This window comes from Notamacropus eugenii, chromosome 1, assembly GCF_028372415.1.
Source record: "Notamacropus eugenii isolate mMacEug1 chromosome 1, mMacEug1.pri_v2, whole genome shotgun sequence".
Taxonomy (NCBI): Eukaryota; Metazoa; Chordata; class Mammalia; order Diprotodontia; family Macropodidae; genus Notamacropus; species Notamacropus eugenii.
Genome location: NC_092872.1, coordinates 530,185,435 through 530,204,150, shown reverse-complemented (window position 1 = coordinate 530,204,150; position 18,716 = coordinate 530,185,435). Strand labels below are relative to the sequence as shown.

Below are 18,716 nucleotides of genomic sequence, written 5' to 3'. Positions count from 1 at the left end.
CATAATTGGTTTAGTTGTTGATTGACTGAGACAGTCATCATGCTAGGTAATGGAGGAAAACAGCAAGTACACAGAGAATAAACAACATAAAATATACACAAAATCGATACAAGGTAATTTCCAAAGGGGACACTGGCAACTGAGAGGACCGGGCTAAATCTAACTAAGAGGAGGCGCTTGAGCTGAGCCTTGAAATGAGACACCTGAGGCCAGGGCTAGGGCTAGGGGTGAGACAGAAGAGTGAGGGCATGTTGTGAGTGCATGTGTGTAGTCAGATGGTGATGGCTAGGGCTCTAGGGAATTTTCTCAAATTTTCCCTGGACCTGGAACTTCACATTGAAAGCCCAGGCCAAAAAAATCCCTAGGGCTGTTACTTACCGAGTCAGTACAGTAGTCACAAAGGTCACCAGTCCCGATGAGCACAGTGACCATCTTCCAGTCTCTTGGGAAATCAATTCTCTAGATGGAGGAAGGAGAATGCTAAATATATCACTCCATTACACTTTGTCTATTTCTGATAAGAGAAGCAGAGTACCCCAAGGAGTCCATTGGGTCTTCTGGAACTGTCCAGGCTCACGGCTTAATGGAAGCTCTCTGAGGGCAGGTGCTATCTTAGTTTTTGCTCTTAATTATATTCTCAGGGCTTAGCAGAGTACCTGACCCATCATAGGTGCTTAATAAATGCTTCTTGACTTGACCTCTTTGCAAAGGGACACCAAACACATTGATGCCACTCTACACATCTTTGTTATATTGAGGCATAGAATTGCAGTTTTGAAAAGGATCACAGCTGTCATCTAGCCCTTATAGGAAGGCTTTCTTCAACAAATCTGTTAATCTCCCTGGGCCCAGTTTCCTTATTTATAAACTGAGTTAATCTAGATGCCCCCTGAGGTTCTCTTCTTGCTCTAGAGCTACGGTCTTATGCACACCCCTGGAAGATGCTAATTGATACTCTGCTTGTATATTTCCAGAGTGAGACAATCATTACTTTCTAAAGCAGTTCATTTCTCCCCTCCTCTTATTTGAATGGATTGAATTTTAGAACTTTTGTTTTTTCATAAACCAGTCTAATTCAAACTCACCTGGTCATCTTTCATCTTCTGCACTAGGGTCTGAATTTGCTTCATAAGTCCCCTGTGGAGCAAAAGACAATTGTTCCTTCTGATAATGGGGGGAAAAGACTCATCTTCTTTGCTTCTCAAAGCCACTGTTGTAGAGATCTCACTTGGATTATCTCCCTTTGGCAGGCAGAAAACATTAGACTGAGAGGTGAACACCACTTGCCTTGTTCAGATGGTAGCAGGAATAAGACTCAGACCCCCTAATCTCAGACTAGTTCATGTCACTGTCAAAAGACTGAGCTTAAGTAGATAAATGGGACAATTTTAAACTCTCTTTGGGGAATGGACCATGGTGGAGTCCCGAAGGAGGGATTCAAATCCAGGTTTTCTATTTATAATCCAGGACTCTCTCCACTCTACACTGTTCTTTTTTTCAAGGTAATCTACTAAAAATAGTCCTTATGTGCTATAGAACAGCCCTGGTTTTGCTGCTTACTACCCATGTTAAGTAATTGTGTAATGCAGTTGTAAGTAATACATGTAATAATGAATAATAAATGTAAGTAATACATCTAACTTTGTGGAATATATATCCAAACTCTCTGTGCCTCAGTGTCCTCCTCTATAATGTAAGGGCTTTCTGTACCTTGGAAGGTACTTCAGAAGCTTCATAGATTTAGAGTTGGAAGGGACCTCAAAGGTCCCTTAGTACAACTTTTTCATTTTACAAATAAGGAAATTGAGGCTCAGAGAAACTAAGTAAATTTCCCAAGGTCATATGGATGGTAGAATCAGGATTCTCATCCAATCTGTCCTAAATGAGTATCTCCCTTTCACATACCTGGCAAAAAGTCATCCAGACTATGCTTTAAGAACCTCCAGGGAGGGAGGAACCCACTATCTCCTATCTCTCTCATTCCACTTTGGGACAGTTCCAATCATTTGAAGGTTTTTGCTTATAGTGAGCCTAAATTTACCTCTTTGCAGTTTCTACCCATTACTTCTCAGGTGCCATCTAATTCTAGATCCCACAGTCCTGTTTTGCCACTAACAAGGCTCTGAAGGAGAGGTGATTCCTTCAGCATCATTGTGTTATGCTCATTGGATGGACTCTTTTTGTAGTTCAACAGAGTATTGTTTTGTTTTGTTTTTTGTAGCTGATTAATTCAGACAGCTAGAGAAGAGGGCCATTATGCTGCCTGAGCACCCTCTGGGACATGAGGTAAGATGATGCAAGGGGAAAGGGCACTGGACTTAGATTCAGAGAATGGTCAGTCTTTGCATGACTTTGCTAACTCCAATTGATATCATGGTCTTAGACTTTGGTCTTGACTGGGTTGTCTTGAAAATACATTAGTTGCAAGTGAGGTCAGGCAAAGGTGATTAGAGCCTACTGAGAGGGAAGCCATTTAAGGCCCATTGCCCTACATATGTGGGACAATGACAAAAGCACAGGATTGCTGTTATTATCAGAAAGGGGTTTCTTTGATGAGCCGTTCCATGTTCCCTCTCCCTTCCCCCAATGCCATACTCAGCCTTTGCTCCTGGGACCGCCTGATTGAGGAAGGCGTTGGCATCATCAGCATTCCCCACGCCCACTGCGAAGCCTGTTAGGTTCCTATTAAACTTTCGGAGGATATCTGGCAGGGCGAGGGGGAGTAAAAAGCAAAGAACTCTTAACTGGGGAAGTTATGAGATCAGAATGAACACCCCCTCCCCAAACTTGAGCTTTATTTTTGGCCCCATGTTCCAGTGCAGCAATCCATGCAAAGGAAGATAAAGCATCTGCCAGGTCTGGACCAGAAGCCATCAGCTGAGCAGGACTGACTCCAAGAACTGGATCCCTCAGGGGCAGGTATGCATAGCACTAAAGTGTTTCAACTATGGAGGTGTAAGCTCTACCAGACTAAACACATAGACCAGGTTGTGGAGATGAATGGAAAGAGATCTTTCTTCCTCCCCTTTAAAGGCTTTCAACAGGAGTCATGTTGTGCCTTTCTTGGCTAGGATTTACTCTTAGGATGCCTTATTCAGGAGAGCCCACATCGAGATCTCAGGATAGATCCAAGGATCAGGTCTTTACTTACTAGGCAAGGTAGTCACACTGTCTAGTGAGGCATCACCTCCTGCACTGCAACCAGAGAAAGAAATACTGTTAAGACATGCATTTCCTTATTAAATTACAAGCTGCTTGGTGGCAGGAACTATGTCTTATTCATTGCATCTCCCCTCCCTAATCCCATTCCCTCCACCTCAATGCCTGGCATATAATAGGAATTTAAAAAACAATCATTGAATTTCCTTTCTCAAAAAGCAGAGTGTGACAATCCAGTGGGGTCTTCTTGGTGTCCAGATTCATATTGAAACACCATATCTAGTGGTAGCTAGGTGGGAAAGTAAGGGAGTTGGACTTGGAGTCTCAATTCCAGTACTGCCTCAGATACTTACTAGCTGTGCGACCTTGGACATGTCCTGTAAACTCTTTGAAATGCTCAATCAATAAACATTAATTAAGTACCCACTATATGTCAGGCACTGTACAAAACCACTAGGTATACAAAAAGAGGCGGAACAGACTCCAACAACAACGACATTATTTTCATTATTGTTTAGGCCTCCTGATCATCACCATATTCAAGAATGGCCGATGTAGTTGTAGTCTTTAGCTGGTCCTGAGAAACGTATTCAAATCATGACCCACAGTTTTGGTTTCTGAAAATCTGGAATGTTCGGTGCCAAGTCAGGACTATGTCAGCCTGTGAACTAAACTGAACTACCTGACCTTAAACTCCCTTATAGTCAAATGATACCTAATTTAATCTGATTCCATTTAACCTAATATCACAAAAACTCTTTAAATGCCTACTATGTGCTAAGTAATATTCCAGGGTCTAGGAATTTTTTTTAAAAAATCAGTGTAGGAAATTCCCAATGTAGGAATTCTCTTCACAAATGTAAATCATAGGATCATACATTTAGAGTATTAAGGATCTCAGAACCCATTGAGTCCAATTCTCTGATTTTACAAATGAGGAAACTGAGGCTGAGAAAGCCCAGGTTCACATAGCTATTAATGTTTCAGGTTGAATTTGAAACCAAGACTTCTCCAATACAAATCCAATGCACTATCCACTTAATAACATGCTGCCTCCCTGAGCCTCAGAGACATTAAGAGACTTGCCCACAGCCACACAGACAGCAAGCATCGGAAGTTCTTTGACTCCAGAGCTAACGTTCTTTTCACTGTGCTGAACTCAGACCTTCCTCATTTCAAAGATGAAATGTCACCAGACGCTCTACTTCTCATGCAGCATCAAAAGGCACTGGCTGTACAAAGATGAACCAAAGGGGATCCTCCACTCAAGGAGCTGGATCCAGTCCTAGAACTCACAATGAAGTCTCTAACTAACATCCCTGGCACATTATGGATACACAACATTACACAACATCTTCAGTGATTAAGGTTTAAGCTTAAATTTCCCTTCCTGAATTTAAAATTTCACATTCCCCACATTTGCAAAGTACCACTTTTCACACATACACAAACACCTTGTTTCACTTAGGCCCAAGAAAAAATGCGTAGTTGTCCAGCTTTGGAGAAAATCAGGGACAGTGTTCTATGCTTAGGACTCTTTCTCTCTACTCCATACATATTTGTTTTTTCCAGCTTTTAAACAGAAGTCAGGTTTTGAGCAGAGGAAGATCTATCATCTCCACAGCTGTTCCTTCCATTAAGGAACCTTTTGAACTGAGTTGGCTGTCCTTTGTGAAAAGGCCGAACAAGGGGTTAAATCCTTGTACACAGACATCCGCTGCTCCAAAGAGTGAGTGAGTCAGCATTCACTCTTTCCCTCCCTGCTGAGAGGCCTCCCTTCTTGCTGTGTCTAATCCAAACCAACAAGCATTTATGATGCATTTACTAGGCATCAAGGCACTGGGGATACAAAGGCCCCATTCTTTACTAAGAAAATAGAGGCCATTTGCAACGAGATCTCTCTCCTCTACTTCACATCAAGGACCCCTTCCTTCCCCTCATTCCCTATTCATTCCCCATTTGCTCTAGTTTCTGAAGAGGTGCCCTTCCTCCTCTCATGGCATCCACACCATCCATTTACCCCTACCCTTTTTCTTTTTATCTTTCAGCCTCTTTATCATTTGTCTTCTTCTTTGCTGCCCATTTCACTCTTGCAAACAACTCCTTTCTTTACCTTATCTCCCCTCGAACTATCATTCCCTATCTGTTTTCCATGTCCTAACTAAATTCTACAGTAAAAGCTGTCTACATTGCTTGTCTGCACTTACTCTCATCTCATATTCCTTCTTAACTCTTTGCCTTTTGCTCTCCAACCTAATCTTTCAACTGACAGTGCTCTCTTCCAAGTTAATAATGATCTCTTACTGGGCACATCCAATGACTCTACCCTCCCCAGTGCTCCTCCTTAAATCTCCGCAGAATCTAACACAGCTCACCATCATTTTTTCCTAGATACTGTCTCCCTTCTCTAATATTGCTCATTTGGTTCTCCTACCTTTCTAGCCAATCCTTCCCAGGCTCCTTTGCTCTATCATCATTTATGACCTGTGCCCTGGATCCCCTTCTCTTTTCTCTCTACACATAGCCCACCAAAGGATGTCTGATGTTCCTCGCAAAATGTAAGATTTCCACTGGGCACTCTCTCCTGCTTGTCACATAACCCACAGTAACCCACTATTGTCAGTCTCTAGTCTAACCTATCTGCTGCCCAAAGTTTACAAGGTGGTGCAGGTCAGTTCTATGCCCTTCTAAGTGATTTCATCAATTCCCTTAAGTTCAATTATTCTCTCTATCCCGCCCCTCAAACCCCACCTCTTCTTCCTAACCTCTTGTGGGAGCCAGTACTCTTCTGGGCACCTGTGTTTGTTACTTAAGTATCCTTGACTCTACTTTGACTCAGCCCTCATATCCAATTGGTTGCTAAGTCTAGTAATTCTCTCTCTTACATCTCTCATCAATCCCTTTCTTCTCACACAGCCCTATTCAGCTGAAGCCCTCCTCACTTGTCTGTCTTATTGCAATAGCATCAGTCTCCCAACCTCGTCTTTTCCTTCTCTAACTCATCCTCTATACAACTACCCTGGTTATTGCTCTAAAACTGACCATGTTATTCCCCTGCTTAGAAAGTTCCACTGGCTCCTTATTGCCTCTAGAATAAAATATAAATTCATGTTTGACATTTTAAGTCCTTTGTAATTTGCCTCCAGCCTACCTTTCCAAGCTTATTATATACTTCACTTCTTCAACCCAGGTAAAAAGGCTTGCTTGCTGGTCTATCTCAGGCAGGGCATTCCATCTCTCAAGCTGTCTGTCCCCCAAGGCCTAGAAAGTACTCCCCCTCTCCCCGTACCTATTCCACCTTCCCTCAGAACTTACTCCAAGTTTCTGCTTCCTTTCAGCTGCTGGTGCTTCCACCAATGCTCTTCCAGCTACCCCAACAATATCATTAACTTGTTTTATTTTTACATATTCGGTATTTACTTCTGTGTAAGTATGTTTCCCTAAATAGAATGTAGGCTTCTTGAAGACAAGAACTGTTTAGTTTTTACCTATTGTTAGCTCCTAGAATATAGCATGCGCTTCAAAAACTGTCAGTTTATTGATTTAACAGTCCCTGCCCTCAAGTGGTCTACTGAGGACATACAATGTGGAAAGAGATTAAGAACATACATGACTATTTGAGGAGACAGGGAGAGGAGGGGGAGGAGAGAGAGACAAAGGAAGGAGTGGGGAGGGGGGTAGAAGAGAGCCAGAGAGAGGCCATACTAGCAATTAGAGATAAAGAAAGGTTTTCCATTGAAAGTTGCATGTGAGCCAAGCCCTGGGATGTTGGTGCCAAGCTTGGCTTATAGTATTTGGGCATTTATTTGAGGTTCTGAATAACCTCCAACCACTAGAAAATTTAGGGTAGGGAATTTATATTAGCTGCTAATTTCTTCTTTGAATCAAAGATGTTAAGACTCTAAACTGAAACTTATTGGATCTAAATATATACACAAATACAATTTTTCTTCATTTCTTCCTACAAATACCTCTGCATCCTTCCATTATAGCCCTACCTACTCCTATAAACATATCATTATGCCCACAGATACCCTTAATGCTCAAGAAGTTTCCATAACAATTCCATGTAGGCAAGTTTTCCTCATTCTAAGACAATGGTTCTGGGAGACCAGGACCTACAGTATGCTTGGAATAGTCTCACCTCTGCCTTATTGATCATGAAAATTGAAGGAAAATTATGTAAATGAATATGGTTATTTGGAATACTTTAACTTGTGTACCTGAAATATGTAAAATGTGAAAGCAAGGAGACAGAAAAAAGGTGGTTCAGATTCTTGAAAGTTTAGTGACATAAGCTCAGATTTTGAATTAATGAGACAGAAAAAAATTTCAAAACGGTGATTTTTATTTTGATGCATTAAAGCAACCCCAGATCAACCAATTTATTCCTATTGAAGGCAAGACCAGGTCATAAAGACCCCCAACCCACTTCCAAATGATTTAACCCTTTGAAGGCAGATCAGTAGTTATTCTGAGGTCCTCTCCAAAGCAGCAAACACAGCAGGAATATTCACAGCCAAATTGTATTCTGAAGGTCACAATAATAACCAACTGAACATGAATTCTGGCTACATCTCTCCTTTCTATCAACTTAAGACTAGCTGGCTCTTGGCTTCCTGTTCCCAAAGGGAGTAGGTTACTCTTTTCAAACTACTGCTTCCCAATCATTTCCAAAGCAAAAGCTCCTGATTGTTTCTGAAAGTGACTTTTACCCAATCCAGGTGCATGTTTCCCTAAGTGCCACTCTCTGAGTGCAGCCACGTTTGGGCCCCTGGATGACTGAATGGGACAGGATGATGTCGCTGGAGGTCAACTCCTCAACTTTCTGCTCATGTATTACAGGAGTTGAAAGAGCCAATGGAAGATCAATGATAAGGTTTTAGGAGCTGAAGTCTTAGCTAGGTAAGACAAGTCATCCACCCATCAGTGGTTCATCCCCAGATAAAGATGGGGAATTGGTTAAAAAGTTAACTCTTCTGGGACAGTACTTTCTGTAAAAAGTTGGATTTCTCATCTGAAGCCTGGGAAGGAGTCTTCTTGCAGTCTGAATGGGCAGACTAAACTTCCATTTCTATCTTTTCCTTCACCTCTTTGTAGGGCTCATTCATTTGGGTTTTCCTCTCTCCTTTTCAGTACTGTGATGTAACATCACTACCTTGTGAAGACTGGGCAAAGGGGCTATCATGCTCCTGACTTCCTTGGTTTGGTATTAGTTTGAGATCATTGCTTTTCTCATTCTCTTCTTATTGTGATGGCAATCATGTCTACTCTTTAGACAGAACCATCAATGAGAGGAACCCCCCCAAAAAATCTGAATTTGAGGGGTTTGTGCATTCATTTGAAGTTCCACGTTTGTCTCTAGTAGCAACTTGCCATAAGAACTGACTTCTAGGATGGGGACATGAATCAAATCCAGTGGTTTCAGCTGCTATGGCTCTCAGGGAACTAACCCCTTGCTCATTCCTGAGAGAGTTCTGAAGCCTGTAAGCCAGAAGCTTCCAGAAGAGCCTTCCCCTGCCCCCCTGTTACTTTGGAACTCTTCCTCAGGTAGAATTAAAAAGCATGATCACAGCAAGCCCCAAAGTTCTTTTTTGATTTAGGAGGAAAAAGTGTTTCTTTTGAATTACCTCTGTTACTCACATAGGCAGAAAGAAAAGGCAGAGGAGAGAGACAAGTAGGCCCTTGTGTTGCCAAGGCTTTTATGACCACTTTCCAACATCTTAGTACTGTTTATCTTGTTACTGAGGAGGGATACTCAAATCTATTCTGTTGGCATCTTGGTGAAAATAAATAGTTTCCTGGGAAAGGAAGAAACCTAAACACATGTATTCCCTATCTTGATCTGGTTCATGGATGCGGTAATGGGAAAACCCCTGGATTTGAAGTGAAAAGACATGTGTTGAAAACCTGGCCTTGCTACTAACTATATATGTGAATGTCATGGACCTATTTCCCTATTTGGATAATAACAATAGTGGCTAATATTTGTATAGCTCTTTAAGACTTTTAAAAATGTTTTATATGTATTATCTCATTTTATTCTCAGTAAAAAATCCTCATTTTAGAATGGAGCAAACTGAAGCACATACAGATTAATTGACTGAATCACGATTATACAATTAGCAAATGGCTGGGGCAGGATTTGAACTCAGGCCCTCTTCATTCTATGCCCAGCATTCAAATCTATGCTACTCGGTAGACAGATGATCGTTTAAGTGTCTTTCCAGCTCTGAATACTATGCCCCTATGAATAAAATGTAAAGCTTGTACATGGGATTAGGTGTGTATTTGTATATATTTGAATGACTATTTATAATCAATATATGAACAGATATTTATAATTGACAAATACCAGACCTAGAGGCATTTGTATAAGAATATAAATGATGTGATCAGTTTATTGCTGGCTTTTCTGACCTGGGAATCAGGAGAGAATACTCCTTTTCCTGCAGAATTAAAACAAAAATAAATAGCTTAAAGTTATTAATAAGATCTTGACAGAGAAGTGGGGAACTGTAGGAGCAGAAAGCTCCACCCACTGTGAGACATGGGACCTATTATAGATTGTTGCTGAGCTTTTTTTTCTTCATTACAAGGGAAGATTCAATGCTGCAAGGCAGGGCATTCAGGACAATACTGTGATCTAAAAACAAAAGGCATCATTAAACACAATTCCAATTTGATCCTTTGACTAATCAGGGAACCATGGTTATTTCTTTTCTTTCTTCCTTAAAAAACAGTCACCAGTCTCTTTCCTTTGGTGCTTACTTTTGTCTCCCCCCCACTAGACTTACACCTTCCCAATTTCTGTCAGTATGTGGTAAGAAGGACATTCCCCAGCTCTAGTAAATCCATAGTTTGTATTACCTGTATGACAGTCCCCGATATTGAGTGGTGACATCAGAAAGATCATCTGGTTTCGAGCCAATTCCATTTCCAGCCTTAAAAAACATATCAAGACCAGAAGAAAATCAGTGAGCCAGTGAAAATTGAGGACTGAGACCATAGCATAGTGTGAAGGGTGATGGACTTAGGGTCAGGAAGATCTAGGTCCAAATTCTGTCTTGGAACACTTATTGTGTGACCCTGGGCCAAATCATTTAATTGCTCAGTGCCTCAGTTTCCTGATGTATAGAATAGTGATAATAATAGCAACAGATATGGGCTCGTTGTTGAGGTTCAAATGAAATTACAAGAAGTGCTTTGCAAATCTCAAAGCCTCATATAAATGTCAGTTTTGTGGTGGTGTTATTTATTGGGGGGAGCAGTTTGGTATAGTGCATAGACACCAGATTAGTACTTGAGGGACATGGGTGCTAGTTTTATCTCTGCTGCTAACCAGACAGGGTATGGGCCAAGTCATTAACCTCCTTATGTCTCAAATTCTTCGTCTTAAAATGGGTATAATAACTGGCTTTTATGTAATGCTTTGAACTTCATAAAGTTTTCCATAAACACATACATCTTATTTGAGAAAGAAAAGAATATCTCATTTGAACCTCGCAAAGCCTCATCAGGATAGATATTATCTCCTCATTTTTTAGTTGGGGAAATTGAATGGAGCCCAATGAATTGAAGTGACTTTCCCAGTTTCACAAAGCAAGTGTACAAGGTGGGATTAAAACCCATGTCTTCCTGACTAAAAGTCCAGCCCTCTATGCCTGTACTACCTAATTAATGGTGTTGCTGTGGAAATCAAATGAGATCGTGAATGTAAAATCATTGTGAAAACTGTTCAGGGATATAAAAACACAATATAGTATTCTTTTTTTATTATTTTCTTCACCATCAAAGCTTTTTATGTCCTAGAAGAATTCACCCTTTGGAGGCAGGCCCCTTCCAAGACTAAGTCACTGTAAACAGAGAGGTTTGGCTTAGGTGTTTAGTCACCTCCCTTCTTTTTCTCTGCGTCACTCTGTAATGATGTTTTAAGACTTGGGAGTCTTGCCAGAAGCAGAGGGTGCTTTTGGGAAGGGAAAAAATTGCCTTTCTTTTCTCAGATAATGGGAGCTTCACTATGAAGCAGCCACCACCTGGCTCCTTCTTGGTGGCAAATCAAAGGAACTAGCAGATGGGAGAATGCTGGCTGAAGCTATTAGGAAGCATTCCTGTTCATCCCACCCTATTACCCAAAAGCTTGCCAAAGGCACAATTTTCCTTACAGTCAGAGAATCACCCACAGCTGCAACAACTTGAATGTCTGCTGGCTTCAGAGCATGTACTGGAAAAGCAAGTGGACAAGTGTAAGTCTTTTGGAAGGAAAGAGAAGTCAGAATTTAGCCCTTGCTTGCTTACAGGAGATGGGAAGCACTCACAGACTGCGTGTTGGGGCTGTTCTGGAGGCAGTGGGCAAGTAAGAACATGAAGGGAGGCTAGGAATGGAAAGGGTATAGGTAAGGTATGTGAAAAGGAGGAGGCGATGCTACTGAGCCAAAGATGTAAATGGAAATTCTCAGGAATAAGCAGCACTAACATGGCGTCAATACATGTGAGGATGGCCAACTTCTTTCTGACTCTGGAGGGGAACCTGCAGGGGTACAGGAGGAAGACCTGACTTGATCATTAAGAAAAGCCCTTTAGGATTCCATCTGAACTGGGTTTGGAAATGGATGAAGAATCTTTAAGAGTTGAAGTCAGGATGACCTGACATCTCATCCTGTTTCTGACACATACTAGTTATAGGACCATGGGCAAGTCAAGCACCTTCTCATTCTCCTGAGGTAATTCACTAAAACTGAAAGTTACAGAGGATTGCAGATCTGTATCAGTGGAGGACATTTCCAAAGTGAGAGTTTCTCACACTGATGAAATCACAGACGTAGACTTTATCCCCCTACCTTCAATCTCCGCCCCCCACCCCCCAAAGTTATAGGATGTGTACTTGGATACAAGCTTTGCCACTTAATACATGTGTGACCTTGAGTAAATCACTTAAACTCTCTGGATCTCAGTTTACAAGTAGATTAGATTAGATGACTTCTGAGGCCCTTCCTATATCTAGATCTACAATTCGAAGTGGAAGGAGAAATCTACGCCTTTTACTCCTCCAAATGAGAAAGGACATTGAGAGCTTCAGTACATCAATCTCCCCAGACCTTATTGCCTTTAGCCATGTTATCATTAAATTTTTACCCATCCTTAAAAGTCCAGCTCAAATGATAATGCCTTTCAAGACCTACCACCTAAAATCTCACATGAAACTTTCTTCTGTATCCCTTACATGCATTATTGTATCATATTGTGCCTGTTTTTATCATCTGTATTTGTGCTAATGTTTATTAGATGGATAGCTCCATGAAATGAAGGATCATGTCTTATCCAAACTGATTTTTCTCCCAAAGCCTAGCATAATGTCTTGTACATGTGAAGGAGCTGTGATTTTGTCAGTATCAGGAAATATATCTGAGGTAGAGGGAGCTAATCATCCCTGTGGCCTTCATAAATCCTAGGTACACAAAGGTTGAGTGACTTCCTCAGGGTGACACGGTGAGTACATGAGTGTTCCTCCCTAACACTCATGATGCCTCTTTCCTGCATACATAAATGCTTGTTGTTAGCACAGTTGTGTGGAACAAGGCTCACTACTCTGGAAATTACGAACCAGAAAATTTTAGGAATATGTAAGGAATGCCTTAGAAGGGGTGACCATATCAAAACAGGGAATTTAAATTCCAACATTCTCACAGTGGATTAGTTTGCATGGTACATGGTCAGGGCTTTCTCTTGGAACAGGGACCCTGAACTATGAGTGATGGTCCTGGAACTTGGGAGTCCAATCCAACCCTTCCCTTGGTGAAGGAGTGGAAGGATAATGGAATGAACAGGGGAAATGGCCAATAGGAAGAAACAATGGAAGCTGTTTGAGGATAAGGTAGGCAGATAAGCAGTAGCCATTGAAAGAAAAAGGCAGTGAAGAGGGATGTCTGGGGGGGATCTTAGGGAAACAGGGTGGTCAAAATTAAAACCAAAACTGCTACTCTTGATGGATAGGGCTTGACCTTGGGGTGCCTTATGTGGTGTGTGTGTGTGTGTGTGTGTGTGTGTGTGTGTGAGTGTGTGTGTGAATGTGTGTGTAGGGGTACATGTTCAATTGGAGAGCAATATTAAAGATGCATAGGTCAAGAGGACACTAGCCAGTCTCTAATAAAATCAAAAGGTTTGTGGAATGCTTAAAACTAATTTCTGGATTTCAGTCACTTAATAATGTTAATGCTGCCCGGGAGGCAGGATGATGCGATGGGGAAAACAAAGAGCTTGTGTTTAGACTACCTGGGCCCTTGTATTGCCTCAGTCAAATCACTTCACATCCCCAAGCCTCAGTTTCCTCCTCTGTAAAATTCAGGGATTGAACAGCAATATGAAAAGACTTGAGAATTCTGATGAAATGCAGCAGCCAGTTATGACTTCAGAAGTCTGCGGTGGATTAGAGGTGCAGACTGGGCATATATTTTTCAGTTATGGCCAATGTGTATAAGTTATTTATGTTTGACTTTTCTTATTTATTACTGGGGTAGAAGAGGAGAATAGGAAGTGATAATAATGTGAAAGGTCAATAAAATAATTTTTTTTAAAAAAAGAAAAAAAACCAAGGTGTGTGAACTAAATTACCTCCAACCCCCTCCCCCACCTTCAGCTCTAAAATTCCATACTTTTGCTGTTCATATCACTCTCTGTTGAAGAGATTGAGGACTTTACAGACACCCCCCCCCCCCCCCATGGACATATACTTTCCATCCTACACTTCTGCAAAGTAATCAAAACTATTATTTTCAAGATACCAATAACTATTTTAGATAGGTAGATTCCCTGGTATGGATGCCCTCCCTACATTTATTGCCAGAGCAAGTTTGTGCCCAATGGATACTGACTCTGCTGATCAAATGAGCAAGATTTGTAAAGCTTTTAGAACACTCTCTGGCATGCAATAGGTGCTTCATATGATCAGGTCAATGAGGGATTCCTCTTGATTACTCCTATTTAGGATAATAGGCTGAGAAGAATGGAACCAACTGCTCTGGGCCCTAAAAGTCATGAAGATGGGTGGAGGAGCAATACTAGTTGGGGGGAGGGGAGAGGGTCTATCAAACATTCAGGTCCTCTTCAGTGATCCAGGCTGGCAAAAGCAACTAGGAAGTGGAACTTAATGCAGGTTTAAAGATTTAAACAGTAATTCATGCACAATTTCTCCAAGAAGACTGAAGAAATAAGTATTCAAAAGCCCCTATTTGTCCTGAGGCACTTACCTGAAGTAGGAAAAGAAGTAGAAGGGGTTCTGTCATCACACTCCAGTTGGCTCCCATAATTCTAAAGGGAACAAAGTGGGTTGAATGACATGGAGGAGAGAGGCAGGGATCAGGACTCATGACCAGCACAGCCCAACACAACACACAGCTTCCCACCCATCTTTGGAAAGGAAAAGATTATTAGTTCTTCTGGTATTGACTAAAGGAGGATTTGATTGGTGGTACTGAGCAAAAGGGATGATAAATCCTTCCCGGTTTTACTCATGTTTTATGTCTTCTCTATTCTATCTGGAGGATCATGGGATCACAAGTTGAGAATTGGAAGGTACCTTCACGTTTAAGGCAGCCAACCCTCTCAGTTCAGACACAGAAAGCAGGGCCCAGAAAGATCAAATGACTTGCCTGAGGTCACACAGGTAATAAATGCCAAATCCTAGATACAAACTCAGTTCCTCTGAGATCAAGGGAGAATATGTTGTTGGTTTTTCCAAAGAATGGGTAAGTGGATAATGACTGTAATAATTCTAGTAAAAACCATTCACATGTCATTTACAAGTCATAGAGAGAAGAAGACTGGAGGTAATCACTACTGTACTTGCTTTCTAAACCAAATAAAAACAAAAAAGCAATACCAGATCGGGGCGGCTGGCTGCCGTTGTGGGGGATGCTGCTGTGGTTCCTGTAGACATGGTTGGATAGGTGTAATTGCTGTTCTTGTAGGTTCGAAAGTAGGGCTGATCCTGTAAAAAGAGATTGAACAGCCTACAGTGGCTGGCCTCTGAGTGCTTTGAAATTGCCCTTCCACCCCATAAGAACGGCCCTTTGCAGAGCTCTTGAAGGTTTGAGCATAGATTTAGAATCATTCTTCAATACCTACATTGTTACTATTACACCTCTTGCTACTACTATTATTTCGAATGACACTTTTGCCAATACTATTTACTGTTCTTGCTCCCGTTGTCGCCTCCCACTGTTAAATGACTGTCTAATGTTTTTATTGCTACTTCTGCTATTACAGTCTTTGGGGCTATTGCTACTTTCATTACTTACACTTTACTATTATGGCTGCTATTGCTACTAATACTGCTTCGTGTTACTATGCTCACTTCTACTGTCATTACTTATACAATTACTGTTTTAATATTGTTATTTTTTGGTCAGAGGTACCATTCCTGCCCTTCCTAGCCCTGGTGTTTAATATTGTGTCACTACTACTGCTATTATACTTTTCTACTGCATGTACAACTACAGTTACTATAGCTAACACTATTCCTATCAGAAGCTTCTACAAGATTCCTACCACTCCAAGTGCAGCTATGACTCCTACTGCTAATGTTGTCACTATTACCATCTGCATGTTCCTGTCATTGACAGATTCTCAATAGTCCACATGTATTAGATGGTCCTTTGACACTGACAGAACTCCTTAAATGGATTATTTCACTTTGATGTTTATAACAATCCTAAGGAGAGTACAAAAGTCTTATTCATCTTCATTTTACTGATGAGGAAATGGAGACCTAAATCATATAATTAGTAACATCAATGACAATAAAAGTATTTATCACATGCAAGGATTTTCCTAGACAATGGAGGAAGCATAGAATGAAGAAGACACTCTCTATTTTCATTGACCTTCCCGTCTGGTGCTAATCTTAGGTATATGCACACATATGGAGATAACTAGGAGATAAAATATATGACATATACAGATGCACAAGCAAAGTGTCAGATGGGATTTGAAAGAGAAAGGTCCTTATTTTAAGAGCCTGAGAAACTAGACTGGGAGGGAACATGGAGAGTTTACTAAAGGATGGGACATTTGTGTTGGGCTTTGAAGGATGGTTAGGAATTCAAGAGAGGACATTTCAAGCTTTGGTTAGAGCATGAACAAAACACCATAGGACATGAATGAGGGAAGACAAATAGGTCAGATTGGCAAGAACACAGAGTAAATTGATATGAGAAAAAGCTAGAAATGTGTGAGGTGCCAAGTTTTGTAGAGTTCTGAATACTGAGCTGAGGAATGTGACACTTATTCAGAAGGCAATAGGGAGCCTCTATCTTCCTGGGCAACCTAGGCATTTTTTCCCAGTACCCAGATGAAACCCATTACTATGCCCCATGTGAGTGCAATATTAATAGAATGATATTTCTCAGAGTGGTGTTAGGGGCACATAGGGGGCTGGAGACAACAGGGAACTTCATTCTCCCCCATTCCCTTTTCCTTTTGCCTTCCATCTTTCCCAACATCAGGGTCTTTTCCAATGAGTCCTGTCTTCTCATTATGTGGCTAAATAAAGTATTTAAGGTTCAGTTTCAGTATTTGAGCTTCCAGTGAATAGTCTGAGTTAATTTTTTAAGGTGTTGACTGAGCTGGAAGGCATTGCAGGAATATCAATCAACCATTTAGTATGTGGCTATAGAAGATGCCACAGCAGAGGAGGAAGCTGGCTTCAACAACTTAGTCAACTTCCTTTGGTGCTCTGTAAGATAGGGACCCACACTTGGACATACTCCTATAATCACAATCCTCTCACTAGTTCATAAGACCAGATTCCATCTGGAGAATTATCATTGAGCTCAAGGTCCCTGTCCCTGTCCCTGTCTTATTGAACTGAGCCTCCCCCACCCAATAATTTACAACCTGTGGTTAGCACTCATTCCCACCTGGGCATGAGAGTCAATAACTGACCTGAGATCATCCTGGCATACCCATGCCCATAACATACAAATAGAGTCTGGCAATCTATTTTAAAAAGTTGCCAAGATATTCTCTGCTATCTGCTATAGTGCTGAGAGAGTTAGGTGAATAATCTTTGTGCTTGAGATCGACTGAACCAGAGTTTCATAGTGTCTTCAAGTTGGGACCTTGGAGGTTATCCAAGGGGCTATGGGACACGAAGTGGTGGGGGACCTAAAGGGATACTTATGGAATGCAGCATGGTGGTCCAAGCTGCCCAATTAACATCTAAGTCGAGAGAGACAAAATTCCATAAACGCATATTACCTGACTAGGGCAAATTAGATCGGTAATGTTTTCAAGCAGAACCAAATTAGTCTTCTCTCCAACTGGCTCCAGCTAAATGAAGAAATAGTTGAGAAGATTAAGAGAAATAGAAATCCTAGAATCACAAATGCTCAGAGCTGGCAAAACAGACCTTATGAGGTATTCTAATCCAAGCTATATATCAAGATGAATGGCCTCTGCAACAGAATCAAGGGGCATTCAGCCTCTGCTTGAAGACCTCTAGTGAAGGGGAAATCATTACTATTTGAAACCTGTCTTTTTGACGAACTCTTAAATGGTAGGAATGAAATCTCCTGATCATTTTCCAGCTTTGTCTTCTGGGACCAAGCAAACTAAGTTTACTATTATCTTTGAGATAATATTCTTTCAAATACTTGAGAATATCTCTTCTGTTTTCTTTCATAAAAATCTACTTTTTCCAGGTTGAATACCTACAGTTCCTTCAACTGATCAGTCAGTCAACATGCATGTACTAAACACTGTCTATGACAATTAATCAACAAACTTAAATATTTTTTTTAATGTTGCCAACATTTCCTACTGTGTTTATCCCCACCCCTAGGCCTGTCCCTTAAAATAAAGATTTTTTAAAAAATCAACAAACATGTATTACCTATTCTCTGCCAGGTACTGGGCTACATGATTAGGATACAAAGACAAAATCAAAATGATGTCTCCCCTCCCGAAGCTTATATTCTAATTTCCAAAAGAATTCTTTAAGGCATCATCTACAGCCTTCTCACCATCCCAGTCACCCTCCTCTGAATGAACAGGACTTTGTCAATGTCCTTCCCAGAATAGGGCATCATGCTATAGATGTGGTCTGTCTGACCAGGGAGAGTAAGACAGGTCTATCACCTGCCTCATTCCATATCCTACTATACCTTTATTGATATAGTCTAAGATTGCAATACTTTTTTTTTCCTGCCATGTAATGGTTGTCTCATGGATCTCATAGGCTACTAAAACCAGGGGGGAGCTGGTAAATGTTTAACAACCAGCTTTTGGGGGGAGAAATGTATGCATGATACACTTCAATATTTAATATGTACTATTAATATTTTTTCCATCGGTTCTTAACAAAAGACAATTTTTAAAATAACCAATAAGTCAAGGTGATTTCTGACCCATAAATTCTTCCATTGAAAATTTACTAATGGGTTCTCACTGGCCAATTCAAACTGGCCCCAATGTCCTCCTGGCAAAAACTCTGAGATCTTTTTCATACCAACTGCTGTCTAGTCACATCTCTCTCATCCTGTATCTATGCAGTGAATTTT

General features: G+C 41.0%; 1 protein-coding gene across 4 annotated transcripts in view; it reads right to left on the bottom strand.

Moving 5' to 3' along the window:
- The window catches only part of PLB1 (phospholipase B1), a 227,650-nt gene that overhangs the window by 79,681 nt on the left and 129,253 nt on the right, over positions 1-18,716 (bottom strand). For all 4 annotated transcript variants that reach the window (XM_072634072.1, XM_072634073.1, XM_072634074.1 and 1 more), the window contains 9 exons: positions 17,416-17,487; positions 15,038-15,145; positions 14,406-14,466; positions 11,325-11,383; positions 10,030-10,103; positions 3,152-3,195; positions 2,596-2,704; positions 1,086-1,137; positions 379-459 (listed from right to left, as the gene is read on the bottom strand). In XM_072634072.1, coding sequence (XP_072490173.1) covers positions 379-459; positions 1,086-1,137; positions 2,596-2,704; positions 3,152-3,195; positions 10,030-10,103; positions 11,325-11,383; positions 14,406-14,466; positions 15,038-15,145; positions 17,416-17,487 — 660 coding nt within the window. The remainder of the gene's footprint in view (positions 1-378; positions 460-1,085; positions 1,138-2,595; positions 2,705-3,151; positions 3,196-10,029; positions 10,104-11,324; positions 11,384-14,405; positions 14,467-15,037; positions 15,146-17,415; positions 17,488-18,716) is intronic.